At 40.2% G+C, this 23,568-nt stretch overlaps 1 protein-coding gene across 1 annotated transcript in view; it reads right to left on the reverse strand.

Annotated features, from left to right (window-relative positions):
- Window positions 1-562: 562 nt before the first annotated feature.
- The window catches only part of itga1 (integrin, alpha 1), a 74,891-nt gene continuing 51,885 nt past the window's right edge, over window positions 563-23,568 (reverse strand). The window contains exons 11-30 of the mRNA XM_074691014.1: window positions 20,905-21,052; window positions 20,161-20,306; window positions 17,712-17,855; window positions 17,349-17,600; window positions 16,193-16,323; window positions 15,526-15,695; window positions 15,299-15,447; window positions 11,087-11,197; window positions 9,846-9,922; window positions 9,301-9,427; window positions 9,141-9,218; window positions 8,975-9,051; window positions 8,801-8,890; window positions 6,647-6,749; window positions 6,404-6,523; window positions 6,211-6,309; window positions 5,733-5,837; window positions 5,516-5,611; window positions 5,311-5,424; window positions 563-2,846 (exon numbers count right to left, since the gene is read on the reverse strand). Of these exons, the coding sequence (XP_074547115.1) occupies window positions 2,790-2,846; window positions 5,311-5,424; window positions 5,516-5,611; window positions 5,733-5,837; window positions 6,211-6,309; window positions 6,404-6,523; window positions 6,647-6,749; window positions 8,801-8,890; window positions 8,975-9,051; window positions 9,141-9,218; window positions 9,301-9,427; window positions 9,846-9,922; window positions 11,087-11,197; window positions 15,299-15,447; window positions 15,526-15,695; window positions 16,193-16,323; window positions 17,349-17,600; window positions 17,712-17,855; window positions 20,161-20,306; window positions 20,905-21,052 (2,394 nt within the window). The 3' untranslated portion in view covers window positions 563-2,789. The remainder of the gene's footprint in view (window positions 2,847-5,310; window positions 5,425-5,515; window positions 5,612-5,732; window positions 5,838-6,210; window positions 6,310-6,403; window positions 6,524-6,646; window positions 6,750-8,800; window positions 8,891-8,974; window positions 9,052-9,140; window positions 9,219-9,300; window positions 9,428-9,845; window positions 9,923-11,086; window positions 11,198-15,298; window positions 15,448-15,525; window positions 15,696-16,192; window positions 16,324-17,348; window positions 17,601-17,711; window positions 17,856-20,160; window positions 20,307-20,904; window positions 21,053-23,568) is intronic.

Below are 23,568 nucleotides of genomic sequence, written 5' to 3' on the forward strand. Positions count from 1 at the left end.
ACACTAGCCACAGTGGCCGGTGAGCAAAAAAGTTACTGTACTGGGTGTGTGTGAAATCTTTTGTCAAATTGTCAAACAGTGTGTTTTAAGTAGCATGACTTGTATTACACTATTAAAAAAACGTTACTATTAGAAAATTAATTACAACTGGATTTTCTTGGGGGGACAACTTTATGGAAGGGGGGGACATGACCCTTGCGTCCCCCCAGGGATTTGCGCCTATGAAAAAAAGTAGTGATTATTTTCCTGTTTTAAAGAGAGCACCACAGATGACCAATTTGTATACTCAGGGACACAAAAGCACAAAACTATGGATGCCTTGAGGGGACACACATCCTTGCGTTTTAATTACTCACCTGAACCCCTTAGAGTATGTGGTTACTGCTGGCAAACAGTGTAAATAAACTGCATACATATTTTCTGAGGACTTCCTTAAAGGAGAGGAAAACACAGGTAATGTGTTATGATAGAGAATTAATTAAATTAAAAAATATCTTTCCGTCATCCGAACAAAAGGAGAATGATAGGCGATCTTAGTAAAAAGTTTTTATTTTTGTACTTAACTTCATTTCTGTGCTGATGAGGACGCATACAGTCTGACAAACCAGTGCATTACAATGAAGACTTCACAGCAGTGTAGAAGGCTGGGGTGGAGCTCACATTTCTCACTTGACACTTTCTGCTACAGAGGGCGACATCTGTGGACCACTTCTAGTGAACAAAGCGAGGCCTATGACTCCACCCTCGTGCATAAGCCTGATGTAGCCATACAATCTTAAAAAGACTATCAGTTACACATTCAGTACATACAAACACTTACATGTGCTTCTTGTCAGCAGTGGAGAGTGAGAGCTAAGGGCTGTTTAAGAAGTTTCCTCAATATACAATATAATCTCTTATCACGAATCATGTAGCTGTGCAACCTTCTTGATAAGAGATGAAAATAAGACCAGACTTTGTGGGGGTTGATACCGAGCTTCTGTATGCTAATTTGTTGTGTTCATTCTCACAACAATCCACCAACCTATACACCCCAGAAACTATATGACAACTGCTGGTGAATGGTGATACAGATATTTCCACACTGGATTACTTTTAACTGACGTTTTTCCAAGTTCAAAACTTGTATCAACACTGCAAAACTAAAATCTAATCAAGGGTTTGTCTTTTTTTTCTAATATGAAAAATAATTAAGATACGAAAAGACAAAAAAAGGCCTAAGTAGTTTGAAGTGCAGTAGAAAAAAACAGTTTCCCTTGTTTTTTATTTCAAGAAACTTGAAAAGCACAGTCTTCATGCCCAATTGATAGATTATTTTTCATTCGCTTAAAACAATTCAAGCCTCATTTTGTCTTTTAAGTAAGACATTTTGCTGGAGTTGTCAGGTAAATGTGGCTCATATTGAGCATGATATGATTTTTTCATACCAGAAATAAGACATTAACACTGCCTTAGATTTCAGTTTTTGCAGTGAAGACATTGTAAGGTCATTAAAATCCTGTCAAAGACTCAAAACACAGTCATCTAAAAGTCTTGAAAGTTCACTTTCAATCAAAACAAACAAAATTAGTGGATACAAACCCTCATCTTTGTGTATATTTGCAGTACAGAATACATATACTTTCATTTTTCTCTTCAAAATATAACAATATTTACGTATTTGCATCAGCTTTGAACTCGTGACATAGGCCTGATCATTTCAAATCTATCAAATGTTAATGTCATAATAATGATACCTGTAGCACCTGAGCAAAACCATCTTGATCACAAAAAAAGATACATGGATAAGATCTCTTAAATTACATGAAAAATAGCGAACACAATTATGTACATTTTAAGCTTTACATTATTGAGCATTTACTTCTATTTACAGTACAATCAAAGTTTTGCTTTTTAGAGGGCGCAGCTGTATGAGGCCATGGTGACACTAACTTCAAACATTTAGCATCAGAGTTGGTAAGTTTTTGTTGGATGATTGGTTAAACTAGATTGGATGGCATTAAATACAGAAACAGACTGTTGGTCTGTGTCTTTTGTCTAAATCAGGAGTCAGGATGTGCCATGTTAAACTGTTCAAATGCAGCAGAAAAAAAAAGCTTAAAGTTATAAAATGCAAAAAGGTTCAGTGTTGTGTGAAACAAATCAAGCACAAAAAAGTCTAAGCTGTTTGACAGACTGCTTCAACACATATCAAGTTCACATGTTTGACATCACACAAGAGAAAAGGCCTGATGTGTCTGTGATGTCATGGAAAGTATAAAGATAGCTGGGCACAGACTGAAAAACCTGAGTACTTTTCTCTCTAAAGCTTGAGTGCAGATATTGTTGCTCTAAGGTTGTTTGTTTGTTCTGCTGTGACACAGATAAATAATGTTTCTCTAACAGATGCCTGCAAAGTCATCATTCTTCCTCATCTTTGGATCTTCTTCTTGATCAGCTGGCATTATTTATACACTATATCTGCAGGAAAGAAGCAGACCTGGAACAAACAGTGTTTGCAAATACTTCACATCAAGTCACAATAGAAAGAAAATGTTTATCCTTTGTTTGAGACCACCTGAAACCTGTTCCTAACCCAAGGATAAGGCTTAGAAAGTATTTGCAAACATCATTTGACCTGTGCCTTAATAGGAAACAGTGATTGGTAACTATCTTTTCCAGAACGTCAGAGTCGCAGCATCAATGAGTCTATGGGTCTTTTGGCGACTTGTCCATTCCCCTTCCTGTCTGTTGTGCGACCTGCTGGCTCTGGAAGCAGTCAGTCAATGAGCTGCTTGCTGCTTTCTGGGTCAGTCCATCATGTCCTCCTTTGAGTAGTCCCTGGATTTTCTCTTGAAGAAGCCCATCTGGAGGGAAAGAAAGCTCAGTCAGAGAACAACATACCCAAAACAGCTGCTCACTACAGATGTGAGTAGGGATAAGAACCTTTCACATTTTTAAACAATATGGTACTGATACCCTGTACCTGGCAATTGGTACTGGTACTCAATGGTACCAATTTTCGGTATTTTTTTTATTTCATGTGGTAAAAATATCAATTCGTTTTTTTTTTCTTCAATTTAACATATTTATTACTCAATATATAACCTTGCAATGCTGTGTTTATGTCCAGCATGGAAAATCGCCTACTCTTCCACTCCCTCACAGTTACAAGGATGCATTTAGTTACCTAAACATGGTACTATTTGATTTTATCTGAATTGGTACCCGGTACTTTTGACAAAATTATGTTGGTATCTATAAAAGTACCTAATCTGGTACCTATCCCTAGATGTGAGTTACTGTAATCAGTTAAAGGAACAGTTTGTGATTTAAAATTTGATTAGTTTGATACCATCAGGGATCTTAATACGTTGGACATACAACATTGGGTGTGAGAATATAACTTGATGCAATATTTGGATTTATGACTTGATACCAGGGGTGTTCAGGTGCATTACAATGTATAAGAATAGACTGGACTAATATACAAAATATGTTATATTGCAGGATTATGGGATATAAGCCTTTCAATTAAAGAAAAGTCACATGACTTATCAGTCTAAATGAGCATCCTTTTGTATATTTTACCACATTAAATTCAACAACTCTCACAGGTGGAGCACTTTCTCTGCGCTCTGTCATCTCACGTGCAGTGTGAGTGAATGTGAGTGGAGCATAACGGGGACAATATGACAGTTTGCTGAGTTAATATCACATAAGGTGCTGTATCAACACTTTCAGGCTTAAAGGCAGCATCCTGGTCTGTGGGTCCAACTTTGTCTTCAGTCAGAACAGGCTCTCAGTTCGTTTTTAAGGTCTAGGTTTGAATCTACTGATTGCCCATTTTATTGTTTATTTTACGTTCTCCTTCCCACAACTTATCACATTTCATGAGCTGACATAAAACTAGAAACAGTCGTAGTTTAATGTTGTAGTAAGTTGTTGCCTAAAGTTTGCTTCCTGCAGACATCATACTTTTTCTCTTACCATGGCAGATCATCTTTATAAAATGCATTGTGCTCATAAGTGAAATGTCTCTCAACATTACTTTTCTGATTTACTTTTTACTTTTTTGATTTGCATCTCTGGCAAAACATTAATTGAGCCTACAAAAAAGGTAAAACACAGCAGGAGGACAAACTCTGAGAGTCACTGCCCGTCTAATCAGCCTATGTCTCTGGCTCTCACACCCAGGCTGGAGGGGCGCAGTGTGTAAACATATTTGATAAATATCCCTGTAATATTTGGTCTTAGGGAAAATTAAATGATAGAACCTTTGAGCAGGAGTGTGTTATTAAAAAGTCTGACCTGATGTCAGACGAATCACTTGCAGGAAATATTATACACCACTATCAATAATTAATAGATATTAACAGGATTAAGTCTCTTTCCTAATGTACATAACTTAGGCAGAGGGAGACAGAGGAAATTGGGTGAGAGTCTGTTAAAAAATATCCCAATATATATCGCAGGAAACAAAAATCTTGCGATGTTATTTTTTCCCAATATCGTGCAGTCCTGATTTAGAATAATACCATATCCAACACTAGAAAAGCAGTCAGAAAGCGCAGACCTCCACCAAGCATATTGTGATTGTCACCAACACTTTAGTCCTACTTTAATGTTATACTCCCTTTCAGCAGACTGTCTGCTACAGTTTGGTGTTAGTTGCAGGTTTGTACGATAATTTTTTTCCTGACAGTGTTGAAAATTATGCTGACCCAGTATACATTTCATATTCTGGATCTTATATCATATTATTAATATTATATTTATATTACCAGGATCTGGATCGTTCTTTTACATCAGTCAGAAATTATCCTGACCTTGTCTTGTATTGTTTTGCAAAGCAATCCCACCATTTATCATGGAGTTACATGTATGGTGAAAACAGCCCTATCTCACAATGATAAAGAATCCTTTAAAAAGATCCTGGATCCAGACGGTGATCCAGATTACCTCCCAAATTTAATCACTTCTTCCTTATCCCATTTTGAACACTTCCTGAAAATTTCATCAAGATCTGTTTGTTACTTTTCGAGTTATATTGTTCACAAACAGACAAACTCTCCCAGAAACATAACCTCCTTGTCAAAGGTAAATATCATACAAAACATGATTATACAATATAGAGACAAGTTTTCCCTCTTGCTTATGTATACAAAAGTAAGTTGAATACATCTGTTTCCCAGTAGTATGATCATCTCATCATTGCTGGGAAAGTAACTTCACAAAGCTGTTGAAATGTTTCTGAAAAGAATAAACTCCTCTTAAACTGTTTCATCCAGCCGTAACAGTGTATTGTAAATCAGGGCCTGGAAATGTTACCTTCCAGAGAGCGAAGATTACAAGTGCTAGGATCAGCAGTCCAATGAGGATACTGATGATGATGATCCATATAGGGATTCCTCCTAGAGTCTCCTTTGAAACCTGGATCTTCACCTAAGAATTAACACACATACATTGTGAATTTAAACAAAGACAAACATTGAATAACTAACGAAACAACACAAACACACAAAGTGACACTTACAGTTCTGCTTCTGTCACTGCTGCTCAGCTGAAACAGGTCTGTGTTTTTGGTTTCCAGCGTAGCATTCACCGACATGTAGAGACTGGAAAACTCACCCTGTAAGAAAAATAACCATCAAACATTTACTGCTTTTCATTCTCTCCCTCAGTTCTTTGTTTTATATAGCTTATTCAAACAACACAAGGAAGAAAGTGTCCATGTGTCGCCTCAAACCGACCTCGATAAAAGTAGGTTTCCACACTCTAAAGGTGACGTTGACCTGGCCAAAAGTAGACGCAGGTATCAGGCAGGTGAACGATGCACAGGAGTATTTTTCACAGCTCTGGGGAGCAAATGGACACACACTGTCAGGCAGGAGCACACACACATCATTTTATTCAGGTGCTGTTGTGCCAAAGATGATTTTTCCAAAGTTACAGTTTCGACTTGATTATGGAGAAAAGATCCACTGATCAGACAAATTAAACCCTGAGATACAAAAAAAAAAAAACACACTGAGTCTGATCCCTGTTTGTGTTGTCCTGCACATGTATGAGCCCTGTTTCTAGTTTAAAACAATCAGATTCTGATTTCTTTGACCAGACAAACCGTAGATCAAAATATGATAGACCTGCTCATGTTCAGCTGTTGAGGTAAATTTGGGTAAAGCCCAAATAAAAACCTCACAGACTTCACAAAGCAGTGCTCATTCTTACCAAAATGTAAACACTGAGAGTTTCTTTCTTTGGACTGGGTTCTATGACAGCAGGGGGGATCTTTAGAGGGTTGATCCACTGATCTGCATCACATGACACCTGGAAAGAAAGGCCCCACAGGTGAGTCTGTCACTTCTTCCATAAATGCTATGAATGTGTGTATGTGTGTGTGTGCAAGGGAGAGGCACTTTACTTTTGGGCTCGACTTGACATTTGTCAGGTACAGTAAGTGGTTGTTATGAGGAGACAGGTGAGGGAACATCACTGTCAGGTGAAGGGGCGGTGAAGTCAACATGTCACCTGATTTCTCCACCTTAAGAGAAGAGAGAGACGGACACTTCAGTTTCACAACAGAAACATTTGTTTTGATCAAAAGATAGAGGAATAGGAAAATAAACATTAAAGTAAAACGATATTGATTTACAAAAGATGTTACCGTGTAGCTGATGTTGACCTCCTCTCCAATCATCGAGGTGTTGTTGATCTTAGCGGGAATCTTTTCGCCTTCTTTTACAACAATGTGTTCATCCAAAGGTCGTCTGGAAGGGGCATGTAAACAAAGATCATATGATTTCAGACACAGGCTGCAATTCACTTAACTGGATGTAGGAACAAACTGTGAGTACCAAAGCACAACAAGAAGATCCAGTGATTTGACAAATGACAGACTGTATTATGCTGTAATGACTTCATATATGTGAACATTAAGGTTGAAGACTTTGAGTTTGAAACTGCATTACACATATTTCCTGGTGTGAACAGATGTAAAGATTTGAGGTCATGTGTGTTCGGTTCCCAAAGTTGGGGTTTTGAGCTTACAATACCCAAGTTCAACTTTGAATAACTTTAAATTTTGTTTTATCTCTGGTTTTTGGCTTGCTACCCCTCCAACAAATTTTCACTGATTTTTACTGCATGAATTTTAAACTGTTCAGCATGTCCAAGAGAAGTTTGTGTGCATATTTCACATTTCTAACCCTTGTACTTTTTAAGATATTCAGCATTTTTCAAATTGTTTTGGCCCATTAAAATGAATGGAGATGATCTGTCAGCATGGAAACCACACAGCTGATGATGTCATAAGGGATTAGGATTCAGAGCTGAGGTTATAAATAGGACTGGCGCGCATCACTAGAGTTAAGCTCTGCTCCTTAGTACATAAATTTTGGGTGATGGTTTGATCAGTGTGTGCCAAAGAATCTGGTGTTGGAGCTGTCATCGATTCTCCTTGTGCCGACACCTGCCTGTCGGTTCCGGTCCTGGATCTCTCTGACAGGACACAGCCTCCAGATAGATCCAGAGCTTAAAGCATAGGTTTTTAGTACAGGTTTCTCAAATAAGTGCTTGCTGAGGTTTGATTATATGGAATGTCAGCAAGAGATCTGAGCATGGGTGTAGCATCTCACTCACACCCTCCTGTGGGTGCCCTGCTGAACGTTCACATGGCTGACAGTTTCAGTGGCTCTGGTCTTAGACCTGGCCGGCAGGGCATGTTACCATGAGAACACATTATTCTGTTTTGCATGTAGCCCTATGACCCCTGAGGCGACTATAACAGATTGAAGGCAGTATCAGTTGCAGAGGTTTGATTATACTCAATGTACAGTTCTACAGTTTCATTTAGCAGACACTTTTGTTCAAAGTGACGTACGACACAAGCAGAAATTTAGACAGAAGGAAAACCTAGTTAGTGCGAAAAAGTGCAACAAGTTATTTGGCTGCAGGTGCTGCCATTAAGTGCAGGAATTATTATTTTTTTAATAATGCAGAATAATCTAGCCAACTAACCACAATAAATTTCTGCAACAATATAATCAACAATTTTCAACCATTTTCAAACATTCAGTAATTGGTGCTGAAAATTTACAAAGAGCTGGGTCTGAGACCTTCAGACTCACTCTACCCCTGAGGACAAAGAGGAGAAGGGTCAGATTGAGGGCCTAAGTGATCCCTGAACAGATGAGTCTTCAGACATCTCTTAAAGTTAAGGATGGGTACCGAGTTAGGTACTTTTGAAGGTACCAACCACATTCTGTCAAAAGTACTGGGTACCGATTCACACAAAACCAAAAGGTACCATGTTTAGGTACCTAAACCCATTCTTGTGACTGTGAGAGACTGGAAGAATAGGCGATTTTCCATGCTGGACATGAACACAGCATTGCAAGTTTAATATATGGAAGAAAAAAGTTGGTAAATTAAAGAAATTTGAGATTTTATTATTGTCAAATTTTATTAAATTGATATTTTACAACATGGACACAAAAAAGTACAGGAAAATGGTACTGTTAAGTACTGATACCGATTGCCACGTACCGGGCATCGGTATTGTGTCTATTCAAATGTGAAAGGTACCATCCCTCCTTCAAGTAGAAAGGGACTCTGTGGATCGTACAGAGTTAGGGAACAACAGAGAAGAAGAGTCTGGCTCGAGATTTAGAGCAGCACTGGGCTGGGAGCACCAGGCGTTTTTCACAAGCAGAGTGTAGAGGACGAGAGGGAGTGTAGACCTAATGCAGGCGCTTCAATATCCAATTTGTTTTTATTCTACAGCGTGGCAGAAAAACTTGTCACATGATCAGCTACTCACACTGAGAAAATGAGTCCTGCTTCATACTTCACAGGGATGGAGATCTGTACCGTGTTGTCGTGCAGGGTGGAATCCAGCTCTTCACTGTCACTGTGGAGAAATATCAGAAATGAAATGAGACAAACAGCTTCTGAAGAGACTGAAAACAGTGAGACACCATGCTGATTTTCTTACCTTGTAGCTGTTACATTTATCTGAATCACGGGCAGAACATGTTTGAGGTTCATGTGGAATTTGACTTTGAAACGTTCCTGTGGACAGTGGATCACATCATGTATTTACTGAGTAGAAGTGAGCAGAAGAATGACTGATTTGTTTTTGATGAGGTGCTGAGTTTTACCACTCTGTTGCTTCCCAAGAAGGGATATCCAACTCCACACTCCACATTAGTGTTATTCGATTCACATGATTTTTCCGGCTGAAAAAAACAGAAAATCATCAGAAACTCTTTGGATCATAAGCAGTGAAGGATGTCGACAGGTGAGCTCTGGAAACCTCACCTCCACTTTGACGTAGTTGATGTTTGGGGAGAAGCTGAGGGTCACTTTCGTGTTGTAAGCGTTGTCTTTGCTGTTGCTAATCGTGACGTCCACATCGAGGCGGTCTTTTTCGTTTTTTATCAGCAAGCTGGGGAAGGAAATGAAAAGGGTCAGTTTGCTTAGGTTGTGATGCAGTTTCTGCACACAAGAGGGCAGCCAAGCACTGGAGGAGTCGCTGAGTGAGCTGGTCTAACAGGGAACACCACATACCAAACAATAGGTGAACAAAGTCTGTGATGAGCAATGACAGAAACTCTTCCAGTGTTTTATCTGTGGACTTCACACTGAGGGCCTGATTCATGTCAGGATTGTGCAGATCTCTGAGGGCGATTTTGCGCTTTAACATCATTACAGGATTCTGCTTATTGACTCTGTCCTTGAGGTGGAGCAGATAACTGGGTCAAATGATGCTCACTTTTTGATGCTCTTAACCAATTCAACCAAATCTCAGTGAATTTTCCAAGAGCAGAATTTGACGTTAGAGAAACTTTTTCTTGGCCTCTTACCTTTTTGCACTTGGCTCTGCTGTGAGGGAGAGGTCAGAGATGCACTTCTGATCGCTGCCACAGTCCACTAAAGGAATCTACAAGAAGAGACGGACAATTTCTAGATGAAAAAGTTCAGTTTTGACTTTGTTTAAATGTTTGCAGAAGAAAAGTTTTGCATCCATCAGTGAAATGAGGGGGAGAAATGAGCTTTTTAGTCTAGAGTCATTTTTCAAACATGGCTGTCAACATGTTTATTTGGGCTTGTTTCTGCGAGGCTGTTCGTGGGGCTTTGTTTCTTGACTGTTTAAGGATGTGTGACTCCAACAGGAAGAGCGTGTCCTTTGAGATTTTGGGAGACAATTTAGCACACAAAGGCATCATTCCATTCAGAATCATGCTGAATCTATTCAAACTACTTCAGATGGTTTTTTAACCCCGGGTACAGAAATAAGCAGATGATGAGAATCTAAACATGCAGCTGTTTGTTTGTTTGTTACCACTTTCAATTCGACAGGGTGTGTTTATTTGACCTTAATTTCCTTTCCCTTCTCTCCCCCTGGGGGTCACAGTCACATTTGTTCCCATTCTCAAGGCTCTCCCACTGGACCTTTGGATCAACAGCGTCTCCAAACTCTCCCAAGAAAAGAGACTAGAATATCATGCACAGCACAATGTCAGAAGAAAAACCGCTGCTTCCGTTTGATGACTTCCCCTTTAGGTGTGTGTCTCTGTCAGAGTGTGTGTGTGTGTGTGTGTGTGTGTCCCTTCTCTTCCTTTCAATAACAAAAACAGGAGAGGTCGTCACAACGCTTCCTCACTCCAGTGTGGAGCTCATAAACACATCACATGTGGTCCCTGTTCAGGGTCTGAGGAGGCGCTGGGTGTTTGTTCTGTGTGTTCACACGCTCGAGCTTTTATGGCATTCTTTGTGTTACGTGTTCAACCGAATTCTCAAGTAGTATTTCACCTCTTTATCTGAACACATCACTCATTGAAACAATTATCCGGACAGCCTCTTGTTAGAAGAACTATGCATGAGGGAGTGTGGGAATGCTGTCCTGATTGTTGGTGTTGAACGCAGCCTTGAGGAGACTCTGAAGGATGGCAGTCAGCTGTTACAGGAGCTAATGAGCTGGAACAGAAGTGTGTTTGGAGCCAGAATCAAAAGCCCACATCAAATCCTTCCTGCCTGTTCCCTGGGCTCTGGCATTAAAGTGATGAGAGAAAGTCAGCTCGGGGATATGTAACGGTTTTCTTACTGTCTTATTGATGGATCTGGGGAGGTTTTCATCCAGGACGGGGCCTTGGTCCTCATCAGAGAGTCCAAACTCCAACGACACCATGAGGGGGTCTCGGAAGTCTGGACGGGGCTGTTCAGGGACAGAGGAAAAGGAAGGGAATCAGTTATTGAGTAACTTCCACATGTTTTCAGCTTCAGTGCTGGAGGCCAAGTTCAAGCTGCATTTATCAAACAGTTATCATGGGCTAACACTAAAAACAAGGGGAACTGTTCATTGGTGAAAAGAACTACAAAAATGTCTGACTGGACACAAAGCCTCATCACTGGCTGTTAAACCAAAACATGACATACCATCATTACATTGTGTATTGCAATAAACCACATCATGGTGATACCAAGAGACAGTCAGAGGATCCATCAATGTTTGTAATACATAACTTTCTGGATACTATTCAAAAAACTATTGAATTTTGAATCTGCAAAATGAAATCATCTCTTTCTCTTTCTGATCCATACCAACTTAATCATGTTTTTATTTTTTCTCCTTGAGATTATTGTGCTGCACCTCCAGCAAGTATCAGTCAGATCTCCTTCCACAGACTTCAGATAGTTCACCAATAAAACTAGCACATCTCTCTTGAGCTCACCAGCATAAAAACATTAGTTGTCCGATTTTTAATTTCTTGATGAAAACAACATTTTAGTTTTACCTCATTGTGGTTTAGCACAGTTATAGCATCTCTTCAAGTTTTTTTTTCATGATTTGACTGTAATTGTCAATTATAAGCAGCATTGTGCAGCCCCTTTTTGTTAACTGGTCTAAGCCTTTGACACAATCAACCACAAGCTACTAACGCATATACTTATTTTAACTCCTTCCTGCCTGAATTAATTAACACTATTAAAAAAAGATTTATTTTATGTGTTTTTGCATTCTTGCAGATGTTAAATTAAGTGGAGATTTTAAATTTGAGTGTACTACACACAATAGTTATAACTAAGTTATTTTATACATAAAGACATGAGAAGTTAATCCTCTGACCAATATATTGTGACATAGTGGATCTAATGCGATCTTTGGTTTGTGTAGAATATGAGTCAATAGGAAATAATGAGATACAAAGGTCATTTCAGCTGTGTCAAGACCTGGCAGGGTATGTTGCAAATTCGACAACAGGCATCAGGGGGTTTTACAGGGATGTCTGATCAATCAGCTGGTTTGTAAACTGCCTCCAAAGAAGATCACAACGTTTGCATGGCCTGTGGAACTGTCTCCAGTACACTTTTACTTTCCAAAGGTGTGCCTCAAGGATCGGTCGTTGGACCCCTTTCATTTGTCATTTACATCAATTATATAAATCATGACGTTTTCAAGGCAAATTTCCACTTTATGCTGATGATGGTGATGATAATGTTAACTCTGCCCTCGCTCCACACCAGGCTTTAACACAGTTACAAACTGCTTTTAACACACAAGATAATAATAATAATAATAATAATAACTTAAATTTATATAGCGCATTTCAAAGAACCCAAGGTCGCTTTCACAGTAGAGGGATAAACAAATTAACAACAAGGTCTTAAACAGGGAAAACCAGGGAGAACAAGTGAGTTTTGAGAAGTGATTTGAAACAGTCCAGGGTGGGAGAGTTGCGGATTTCTGCGGGGAGAGAGTTCCAGAGGGTGGGGGCGGCCACAAGGTTCACACACAAGGTTTTATTAATTACTGTAAGCTTTACATAGACCTGCTCCAAAAATATTTAAGTAACTTCAGTGGATGCAGCTCTGATGGATGTTCAGAGATCCCATCTCATGAACTCAGGTGATCAGCCTTTTCTGTTAAAACTCTAAGACTTTGGTGCTCAGTGCCGTTCAAAATAAGACAGTTCACACCTTTAACTTAAATCCCCTCTTTTGAAGATATCTTAAAAATGGAAAGCTTTTCTGAATCCTTGGGTCACCTTTTCTGCTATTTTCTGTTTTCTGATATCTTTTTTTTCCCTCCTACATCCTAATGATACTGTTTCAACCATTTTCTCTTTATCTCCCTGCATTTTGTAACTTTGTTAGAAAAGTTATATATAAATAAAGTTGATTATTATAGTAATGTGACTTTTATGGACACTTATCCAAAAGTATTTTTGCCAGGAATAAAGGATGTATGAAAAGATAGAGCACGTGACAACTCCCCAAAACTGGAGCCAAGAGATTTAGAGCTCCCTCTGGGGACTGATTTTTGCACATTATTTAATATTTCTGAGAAGTGTAGTTTAGTCAGTAGGACTTTTGTCAGATATTTTAATCATTTATTGCCAAATACATTTATAGGTGATATTAAAGTTGGCTAGCTTTTCAAAGTGCTCCTGGGTTAGTTGAGCGGCCTGCTTTGGATTTCCAGGGAGTACTTTGCAAAATCCCCCCAACACGGATAAGTACATAGAAATAGCTGTAACAGGAGGAGGCTGGGATGGAGGAGGTGATGTTTAACCGACAGCAGTGTAGGTATAGCAGGAGTTAGTGAGAGTGTAGACGTGTTTAAATACACCGCCTTATTGTTAGAAACAGGCTGAGTTTCGGTTTGTTAAGTATGACTATTGGAGCCGCTAAAGACAGAATGAAATATAAGTTCATGATTTGCATTATTTTGAATAATTTTATGAATTTACGTTTATAAATAATATGCTTGTTTTTTTATTTTGAAGAATATTGAAATATTGTGTTATAGTAGTTTTTTGTGGCTGCATTTCTCAGTTTTTATGTGTCTTGCTACTTAGTTTCGACCACCATATAATGTAGATCAATGTCGTAAATGGCTAGCAGGAGCCAGAGGAGGAGTCAAGTGCTAGTCAGAAATACTTACAAGCAGGACAAGGGGCACCATTTTAAAATGCTAACTTTTGTTTAAGAAAGACTGGGCTTAGCAAACGTAATGATATTTGTAATCTGCAGCTGTACTTCCCTTTTCTTGAGGAACAAAAATGTTCCCCTTTTTGGAAACGTTGAACTGGTTTCCCTTTTGTCCTGCTATGAAGTGGTATGGGAGCTTTTGTTTGAGTGAAGTTGGCTACTACGATGACGATGTTACAGCTGTGAGGGCAGATTGCTTCTCTGCAGACTCTGACTTTACCAACATCACAAGTCCAACATGTCGGTGTGGTATCTTGGCTTCACTTTTGAACAACAGGTGGGATTAGAGTGGTGTTGTCCACCGTTTTGAGCTGAAAAGGGTTTACTACGGATGCCTCCAGACACTTAATGTGAGCTCTGATAGATCAGAGGAATAGAAACCTGTGGGTGTGCAGGGCATTAGCGTTTTATTTGTTTGGTAAAGTCGAAACACATCTCTTTTGTTTTACTATTTGCCTGATTTGTGGGAAATAGTGGAACATGAGGAACACATGCTGCATTTGAGGGTGTTTTTGTTCACTTCACACAGCTGCTGCTCAGATTTGATCCGTATTAAATTCAGGTATGATACTTTGAGATGGTTTTTGTGTTCAGTACAATTCTCTCTGACCTCTCCAAACCTCTGACCTGGAGTCTGTGGGAAATTTCTGTCCAGAGTGGCACATTGGAACAGAGCAGGTATTCATGCTGGACACACAGGACCAGCAGCTGTTTTCACTGATTAGTTCTCCTCCAGCTCTCGCCCAGAGGCAGCTAATCAGAAAAATCCATCGCTGCAGTCAACGTCTGGGAGGGGAAAGTTCCTGCACATGGTTTTTATGTCTCATTGCTGGAGGAACAAACCACTTATAGTTCCTGTGAAGAATAAAGGTTTCAGCTTTGATGTAAAGTCTGTGACGTGCTTGTTTTGTGGAAAAAATCCTCGTCCTCGAATGTCATTGTCTTCAAACACCTTATTCAGGCTCATTCTCCTGTTGCTTTTTCCCTCAGACTCCCCGAGTGCCTGCAGATAATTTATCACAGTGAGCGGCACAGGCCTGAACTCGGCGTGCTTTGATCAGGACGGGTCTGTTTCATGTTAGAATCAATGTCTTCCTGCTCTGCATTACACTCCTCACTGCTTTGTCCTGTCTCCTTTCTGGCCCCGGACACTATTTACATCCTGGACAGGCCGAGAATACAACTGCCATGAATGAAATCTGAAATTTTTAAGTCAGTCTGTGTGCTCTGACTTTTGGATTTGTGGTAAAAATGTTGTTTGAGGGGAATTTTCAAAAAGTAAGACTCTATGATCAGCCTCATGTTGGTCAAAAAGAGTACTTACCGACATTACAAAGGTTTCATCCACACAATCTGACTCCCCGTCTTTGATGGTGAGTGTCCTGCTGATCCTGCGATCACTTTTATCCATATTAATAAAGGAAGCCCGAGCTTTTGCACGCAGAGCATCCAGAGTCAGATAGAAGAGGATTTCTGCAGAACACCGAAATATTTAGAATCAGTGTGAAGGTAAAAGCGACGAAGGAGCAGGTTGATTTTAGACGTGCTCACCTGTTGCAGCGTTTGGGTCCTGTTGCTCAGATTTGATGTTGAAGGAAAAACACACCTTGGTTTTCACACACACAGATTTCTGCTCCCCTAGTACACACTGCGCCTGCTGCAGGTTGATCTTAACAGGATCAAAGGTCATGTTGGCACGGAGCTCTGCAACGTCTCGGGACCTGATGGCGGAGGAAACGAACTTCTTATTCATGCAACATGTGAAAGGAAAAGAAAAAAAAAGAAACAGACGTATCTAAGGTGTAAAACCTGGCCTTGAGTCTCTCAAAGCAGCTTCTAAAACACAACCAGAGCTCAAGAAGAACAGCCATCTGCTGCCAAAGCCTGTTTAAAACTCTAAGCCACTTGGGAGTTGGAGTTTTCACACAGCGTAGCTGAGCCTCTGCCAGACGAAACTGTGGGAGAAGTTAAATCACTCTGTGGGCTGATGTTTCAAAACTTTGTGGGTGGAAGCCTTTAGGCAGGCGTCCAGCAGGGAGGAACAGAGCCAAAGGTTTTAACAGAGAGATCATTAGGAAGCTGCTGGTCTCCAGCCTACAAGCCCGGCAGGATTTCAACAGCTGTCCAAACCCGAGGAACACGATGCAAAGGCTCTGTAGGATACAGACACTGCTGCTGATCATGTAAAAGTAGGTCTTTATGAGTGAAAGTGTCTCACCAGAACAGTGAGGCTCCTCCCAGACCGCCGATGGTTACATCAGTGATGCCATCTCCATTTAGATCCATGACTCCATGTATGGACTGACCGAAGAATTTCACCGTCTCACCATCTCCTCCTGCAGGGATACGCTGAAGAGACAAGAACCAATCAGAGAAGAGGATGAACTGTTCCAATTTAAGTTTTAGTTCACGAACAATGAAGAACTTAAAGCTTGTACCAGTCAAAACTTGAGTGGGACTTTGGATGGAACACAGAAAATAAAATCAAAGAAAGAAGTAACACATTTTAGCAAACTCTGAGTTCAATTCTCACAAAAAACATCTGAGGAGGAACATTTTGCTTCAATGTGTCAGACATCTTGATTCCAGACTTAAAGGGTCTGTGAGGACTTGCACCCGCTGTTATGAGTCGTAACAAGGCGTGCATTTGTTTTGGAGAGCAGGTCTTCTTTTTAACACCACTTTTCTTTGTGCAAGAAAACTTTTCACATCATGAAAAGCAACAAGTTAATGAAACAAATTCATTTGTAGTTAGGTCAAACTTTTTAAACTCAGTTTGTAGTTTAGTGTTCAGGAGGTGAGCAGTCTGACTGTTAACTGTTTACCACAGCCTGGTGCTCTGAGACGTGTCTCTAACGTTAGAGAATCCTGGTTCTGTCCTGCCAGTCATCTACCAATCTGAGCTAACATAACCTCACTCTTCATTTTATTGATAGACTCTCAAGTTTGAACAGACCACTGCAGAATAACTGCTGACTGTGGGTTGGAATGAACGTTAGCACAAACAGGTTAGCTCCTCTGTTTTAGCTCATGCTCTATCACTCTCCTGTTTATCTTTCTTCTCTCTTAGCCTGGAGAAAAACAGTTACTAAGAAGATTCCTGTGAAGTTAGCTAGCACGGCTAACTCTGCCAAGATGTAAAATCGGAAAACATTGACCTTAACATACTGAATTTAACACTTAAGGGGGAATTCACTAAGGGGATTGCAACAGCTAACAGCACCAAGAATTGAGCATCATTTTCCCCGCTATTTGCCCCATCTCAATGCCTAATTCACAAAGTAACGTGAACAAATCATTTGGAAATAAATGAGGTGAATAAGTCCCTGAGTTCTCTTTTCATTTGACAGTGTGAGCTGCCTGGTCCTTCTTACCTGTACGTATTTCTCTTTCAGCGTTGTCTTATCTCCATGGTAGATGTAAACAGCACCTCGATGGTCATTCTCAAAAGGAGCACCAATAGCCACGTCATTAAACCCGTCCAGGTTCAGGTCTGTCACTGCTGCAATGGCCGTGCCAAACCGAGCTCCACATGGTTCATTTTTATTCGTGCAGGTCTCTGAGCCGGCAGAACAACACGACTGGTTGATCGGCTTTAGAGTGAACTCGTGGACAAACTGGCCGTCCTGGTGACAGAGTGAAGAGAAAATTCAGAGTTCAAAGTGAAATTTCAGTAAAATGTGACGCTGACTCCATCATTTAAAATAAAACTGAAAAATTTGGTCTGTTTTCTGAACCTGGTTGAGTTTGTAGACGTAGACTTGTCCCTGCTCGTCTCTTTCTTTCCCCATGAACATTGGTGCTCCAACCAAGAGGAGATCGGTGTACGAGTCCCCGTCAACATCAAGAGTCTGCAGGACGCTGCCAAAGTAGGAACCAATCTGCACAGTGGAACCAGAAATCACAGGAGGATTGAACTTTATACTCAGAGCTGAACCTTCACTCCAGGAGAGATGAGCTGCTTCTCTACAGCAGGAACTGAACCCGAGGTCTCTGAATGACGCTAATACTAAACCAAACATGTTTTTCACTCCACTCAAGTGGTGCTGTGAGAACTCTAACAAACATTTCTAATCTGAGTGATTGTCACATTCGGAGCCCAAGCTATCTGACCATCTGGACATGTTTTCTTTCACACTTAAATATTTACAGTGCTCTTAACTAACAGTGGCTGTCAGAGCCTCACCAGAGAGCACAGGTTTTCAAATGAGCGCTCTTTTTTATTTGGGTGTGTGACAAAGGTCCAAAAGGAACAAGCTGAAAGAGGGCAGCATGTTGTAGCGGAGTCATTGTTTTGTCTCCTGGTATTTGAATATGGGAATAATGAAAGTACTGCAAATGAATTGCATAAAGAGGGGGTATTGTGCTTTTTGTAGTCTACTCTGGTGCCCCTGTAGTAGATTCACATGATTTACAGCTAAAAAAAAAGAACAATAATTTTTCTCACACTGGTGTTTTTATTTAAGCCTCTGTCCAAAGAGCTGTGTTTTAGCTGCTGTCTCTTTAAGGCTCCCTGTTTCACAAACTCCCTTCCCTCTGATTGGCCAGCCCTCTGGAAGCCAGATGAGAGATGATGTTTTGGAAGTTTTATCCATAGACTGTAAAATAAATGGACATAGTCACCATGACATCACCCATTTGTTTATGAAATTGACTTTTGAAGCAAAGTGTCAACAGACGCCATATTGGAAATGAGGTGGGCTTTGAGCCTCCTCATTGACATCTGCCTGCCGCTCAATTGCTGAGCTGAGCTGTGCCTCTGATTGGGAGAACTCGCGTTGTTAATATCCTCTTAACTGCTGAGTTGGAAAAAAAAAATCAACCCGTACAGCGTTTACCATTAGGGAATTAGCCTTTTAGAGGAGACCTTTTTGTGTACCATGCTGAACATGTTTATTTCTGCTATGACTATGACTTTTTTGGCTTGGTGTGTGTATGTGGTATCGTGAATTTCTGGAGCCGGCCTCAAGCGACACTCAACGAACTGCAGATTTCAGCACTTCCTCATTGTCTTGTATTTTTAGATTCAGAGGTTGCTGCTTGGTTTGATCATCTCAGGAAGTCTTATGAGGATCTTGTGCTATTTTCAGAATAGAGTGTTTTGATCATTTCACAGACAGATTCAAGGATTTCTACAACATATGAACATGCAGAGGTTTGAAAATCTGCACACGTTTAATCTGAACATCCAGCATTGTCACTTTATATACATGTTTGAAATATAGGAAAGCAGAATAGCCACACTGTAATAGCTCACCCAAACTGAAACACACAGAGAACTGAGATGAAGCTATTGAATTGGTAAAAGGTAGTGTCTGCAGGATTTTCCTAAAAAATAGAATTTCAGCTTTTATAAAAATAATCCCGCTTAATTGTCTCCTCTGGGACTCTGTGTGTCAGTGTCTGTCTGCCTCCAACCCTCTCCTCTGCCTGAATGATAATGTTTTGTTTGTTTCAGGACGTTTCTGGGCCAAGAGCAGACATGGCTACTTCAGCCAATCACAGCTTACACAGTGCGCAAGTGACTTTGCATGTTGATTAGCATGTGGAAGAATGAGCTATCCTGAGCGGCTACAAGAGTGGACGGAGCATGAAGCGAGGAAAACACACCCGAAATGACAAAAAAAAAAAAACACCGAACAGACAAAGCTTTTTTTCTAAACAAGGAGGAAGCTTGGCTCAAGTTTCATCCACTTTCGGGAACTTGGATAGCAGGAGGGGACAAAGAGGGACTCAACTTGACTTCCTGCTAACCAGGTATGTGTCAAATGCTCATGATTAGCTTGTGCTAACATCCCGAGTCGAGTGCACAGTTCTTGAGCCTCTCCCACATAGAAATGCGATGCTACAGGTGGTTTCTTGGCTAGTGTGTGTGTTTAAGTAACTTCGGTTGAAGGCTGTGGGTGTGCGTTGCCGCTGGCACTGAGCCAAGGAGGAGGAGCCCAGTTTGAATGTTTGTGTTCACTAACAAGTAATGAAAATTCCTGCATACCCTACCTTTAAGATCTTTAAATCAAATTCAAAATCAAACAAAACGAAAACCAATCTTGTTTTTGTCTGTTTTTGTTGACTTTGGGCATCCCGTACAGACAGCATACTTTGTTTGAGGTATCTTTGATAGGTTGATCCAAGTATTACTTCTGTGGTCCAATTTGGGAAAGACACCAGAAGAACACAGACTCTCACCTGTTCTCCATTCAGTATCTGTGAGACGACAACGTTGTTGTTTCTATTCAGCCTGTAGACAACAACCCGCCCTGTGTGGTTGTACCGCGGTGCACCTGAGATGTAGAGCACTCCGTCAGGGGTGGAGGCTGACTGAACATCATAGCCTACAGAACACACAGACATGAATCAATGCACACATAAACATGTGAACGTCACAATACCATGAGGAAAAACACTCTGACACTCCTGAATGTTCTTGTTTAGATCTTTGTGCGTCAAGGAAGCTATAAAACACTTCTACAGGAAAACACACACAGTCAGAGTCCAGCACACACAGGGGCGATCTATGGAGACCTTTGAGCACGAGCATGTGCCAACAGCTGAGTTTATAGTCTGTGGGCCTGGACCTACCAGTGCTCTGTCTTATGACATGTTGATTAAATAACCTGATATTAAGATGCTGCTGTTGCTCTACGGGCCATAAAAGGCAGCAGGACGGAGAGAAGAGGCTGCACGTGTTATTTATGTGACGGAGACAAAGCATCCGCTGTCATAGACACATGATGTTTCACTCCTCCATGAAGAGGGCTCAATATTTATGCCGCAGATGTAAAACATCGACAAATCTCATCTGACATCACTTTCAAACTTATGTCTGTGTTTAAAACCCCAGCTCAGATGGAGTTTCAGCTTTCAGATGTCACTATGCCAATGATTCTTGTCGTCAGAAAAAATGAAAGATCATTTGTTGAGTTTACTCACCAAGGTACCCAGCCAGTCCTTCGTACCCTGCCTCAGTCTCTGGGTCGTAGAACTGAGTGTACTCTGGACGCACTGTTCTTCCTGCTGTATGCATGACCACGGTCCCGTTCCAGTCATATGCTCCCACTGCTCCCAGTATCACCCCCTCCTACAGGACACAACATGGAAATCATTAAAAAAGAAAAAACGCAGTGTGGTTTTTTCTTGAAATGCTTGTTATGTTTTTTTTTTGATTATTAAAGATTAAAATTAAATGGTGATCCAATAAAACCCTGTCCCAGGTATTCTGAAAAATGATTGGCTTTGTGGCTCATGGGAGGTGGGACTTGTGTGAAAACGACAGGCTGTGTTTCAGAAGGTTGTTGGATGATCGAGGTTCTAATTAGAGACAAATCCGTCTTTTTAACCCTTGGTAAACTGAACTAAGAGTAACTTGGACCTCTGTTGTGGTAATAAATGACACTCATTCATTTGTTTGTGTGTTGTTGTACTAGACCTCGACTTCACCACAATTCTGTTTTCAGAACTCGTGACTCGACCTGGACTCACACAGTGCAAAAAAACTGAAATCTTATCAAGTGTTTTTGTCTTACTTTAAGTAAAAAATGTTTTGTTACATTTGATATGAGCCACAGTTAACTTATCAGTCCAGAAAGATGTCTTATTTCAAGTTATTTAAAGACAAAACAGAGGTCTGAATTGCTAGTAACAAGTGAAAAAAAATCTGCTAATGGACTAAGAAAAAATTGCTAGAAAAATGACTTAAAACTAGAATAATTTCTCAGTACAAGTTACTTTTCTATCATTCCATGGGCAGTTTTTTTTTTTAGTTGTTTCAACCAATTCAGAGCTCATTTTTCCTCTTTAACTATCTTGAAATATGACATTTTCTGGACTGATAGAGATAAAGAGGAGGACTCCAAGATATGGTTGGAAAAAAAGTTTTTTTTAATATTTGATTAAGAGTTTATATATATATATATATATATTTATTTAATCCATTTAGCTGAGAGTGAGGGCTTTTGATTGTGACTTGCAGCTGCAGTCACTGCTCAGACCAAGACACAACAAACAGCACTTGTTGTTTTCAAAGATTTTATAGTAATTGCAAACAAGAGCAGAAAAAAACAGCTGTCCTCCTTGTGATGTTTAATAAAAACAGTGAGGACCTGACTAAACTCAGACTCAACTTGGACTTGAACAGTGACGATTTAAGGCTCATCTCAGACCTGAGGATTGATGAAATGACGACAAAACTGGTGCACAATGATTCAGCACTATCATCCAAAAATTATGCCCCAGTTTGGCTGCCAAAGTGAAAGTGCTGGCTCTGGTGCCACTATGGCTTGGCCGTGAGGTCCCATGACCAGGGATGGGTATCTTTCACATTTGAAATGATATGGCACCGATACCCGGCACCTGGCAATTGGTATCGGTGATCAACAGTACCAATTTTCTGTACTTTTGTGTGTGTTTATATGGTAATAAATATTAATTTGTTTAATAATAAATTCTGGCAGTTTTCAATTTAACATATCTATTTCTTAATATAAAAATTTGCAATGCTGTGTTCAAGTTCAGCATGGAAAATTACCTACTATTCCACTCCCTCATGATCACAAGGATCTGTTTAGGTACCTAAACATGGTAACATTTAGTTTTACACAAAATGGTACCTGGTATGACAGACAGAATTCCACTGGTACCTGAAAAAGTACCTCATTACCCATCCCTACGTATGACAAAAGGGCAATAGTCCTCAAGCTGTCAGTACATGTTCCTTTTCCCACATGTCACCTCTTACACTTTTTCTGTTTCCTGCTCTATCCACTGTCCTCTCTGAATAAAGACATAAAAAGTCCAAAAAGTATAACTTTAAATGACAACGACAAAAAGTTTGGCTCGGCTAACTTCAAACAGTACTTACTGCTGCTTGATAAATGAACAAAGAACACATAAAAAGACACTTAGGAACAAATGATTCAAATGTCAGAGGAACAAATAAAACCATTTAGTGGATTCAGGTTTTTTAAATTGGATTATTCTGCGTGTGTCTTTGTTTTCTAACTTTGCTGAAGTTGAAGGAACCTTTGAATGTGAATGAATGCTTTTATCCTGTCAAATACAGACATATAAGAACATGAGGAACATTTGTGTTGTAGGAAACTGTTATCTAACATGAAGAGGAGGGTCAGTTAAACATCTCAGTTTGGTTATGTCTGGTTTCATGAACTGACTGAGCCTCAGAGTTAGCTTACGCAGAGATAGAGGAGAGGATAAGCGTGAGTCAAGAGCAGGAAGAGAGACGTAGGAGGGGCGTCTGTTTGTTTTCCAGTAGACGTAGGAAATACCTAATGAGTGAACACAAGAGGCCAAAATGTTGTTTTTACCCTCGTATACAAACATCTGATTCAACCTGTCTTCTTCATGCCTCATGATCACTTCCTCTCTAGCTCACACACTCTCAGCTATCAGACCAAACACGCTCAGTCTGAAGATTTCAGCAGAGGAACAGAGAGGCTGTGTCTGAAAATGTCTGCTGACCGGGTGAATCACCAAAGGCTTGAAGATGCACTGAGGATAACTCTGTGGCGTTGTGTCTGGATGAGTTCATTAGTCGAGCAAACACTCACACACACACGCTCACACACACACACACACCCT

Source organism: Halichoeres trimaculatus, unplaced genomic scaffold, assembly GCF_033239565.1.
Source record: "Halichoeres trimaculatus isolate MK-OKI-2021-1 unplaced genomic scaffold, fHalTri1.1 fHalTri1_scaffold_16, whole genome shotgun sequence".
NCBI lineage: Eukaryota > Metazoa > Chordata > Actinopteri > Labriformes > Labridae > Halichoeres > Halichoeres trimaculatus.